The sequence below is a fragment of the Phalaenopsis equestris genome, unplaced genomic scaffold (genome assembly GCF_001263595.1).
Source record: "Phalaenopsis equestris unplaced genomic scaffold, ASM126359v1 Scaffold193458, whole genome shotgun sequence".
Taxonomy (NCBI): Eukaryota; Viridiplantae; Streptophyta; class Magnoliopsida; order Asparagales; family Orchidaceae; genus Phalaenopsis; species Phalaenopsis equestris.
In genome coordinates this window covers 1-1,046 of record NW_018213407.1, presented here as the reverse complement: position 1 = coordinate 1,046, position 1,046 = coordinate 1, and the positions used below count along the sequence as shown (strand labels likewise).

General features: G+C 34.8%; 1 protein-coding gene across 1 annotated transcript; it reads right to left on the bottom strand.

Moving 5' to 3' along the window:
- Window positions 1–15: 15 nt before the first annotated feature.
- LOC110034795 lies at window positions 16–526 on the bottom strand (the record flags this gene model as incomplete). Its single annotated transcript, XM_020739037.1, has 2 exons — window positions 307–526; window positions 16–183 (listed from the first exon to the last, which is right to left on the bottom strand). Coding segments are annotated over exons 1-2 (300 nt in total), but the record flags the coding sequence as incomplete, so codon positions are not given.
- Between the last annotated feature and the right edge of the window lie 520 nt (window positions 527–1,046).

The following is a 1,046-nucleotide window of genomic DNA, read 5'->3' as shown; positions in this document are numbered from 1 at the left end:
AAAAAAAAAAAAAACCTTGTCCATGTCAATCCCTGAAGATGGAACATTCTCATAATTTTTGTATTGTTCTATTCTGGTCCATCTATAAGCTTGCCGGCTTATATGTAATTTGTCCCATGGAATGCCTTGGATATCCTTCCCTTTTCTTGCTTGTGCAGAGGATGTATCTGTCTCCCTAGTGAGCTGATTGAAAAAAAAGACAGTAATATCAGTAAATTATAACTCTGCATCATAACTTAAAGCATGAATTCAAAAAAAAAAAAAAAAATGAAAACCCAGAAGCAGCCATGCTGAAAGCAATCTAACCAGCTCATAATCATTTTTATCCTCAACTCTATCTCTACCAAAGGAATCCCCAAACATCTCATCATCCATCGCATTAGCCAAATCAACCTCGTACGCCGAGTAGTCAAAATCTTCACCTCCATTGAACGACATGGCACCTCGCAGACTTCAGCTTATTCGGAACAGAATATAGCAAAAAGAAGTAAAGCCCTTTTTTTAATATTGTTTATTTCCACAAGCCCTGCACAAACATTATAGAAAAAAAAAAAAACCTGAGGGGGTAGGAGGGAATTGCGAAGAAGTTGACATCAACAGCTATTGAAACATTAAACAACAAGATTCTGGAAGCCAATCAGGAAAAAAAAACTTTTTCTACAGAAGGAATTCAAAGAGAAAACATATATAAAATATACAAATATTCTATAAGGGAAAAAGGTCGTCGATTCGGTAAGCAACTGAAAAAGCAGATCTCAATTTAAGCACCCCCTTTTGAAGCGAAGTCGAAAACAAAATAAAACACACTTCTTCTTCTTATATGCCGAGTATAATTCATCTACCAAAACCTCGGATCCCCAATATTCATTCACCATCACAAAAAAATCCAAACAAAAATGATTAAAAAAAATCGCAGAAAACCCCTTTCCGATTAACAGACAGCGGATGCTATAAACTAATTAAAATAAATAACAAGATACCAAAATCAACTTGATTTGTTCAACTCAAGAAAAGAGAAACAGTTTCACAGAAAATGGTTGAAGACA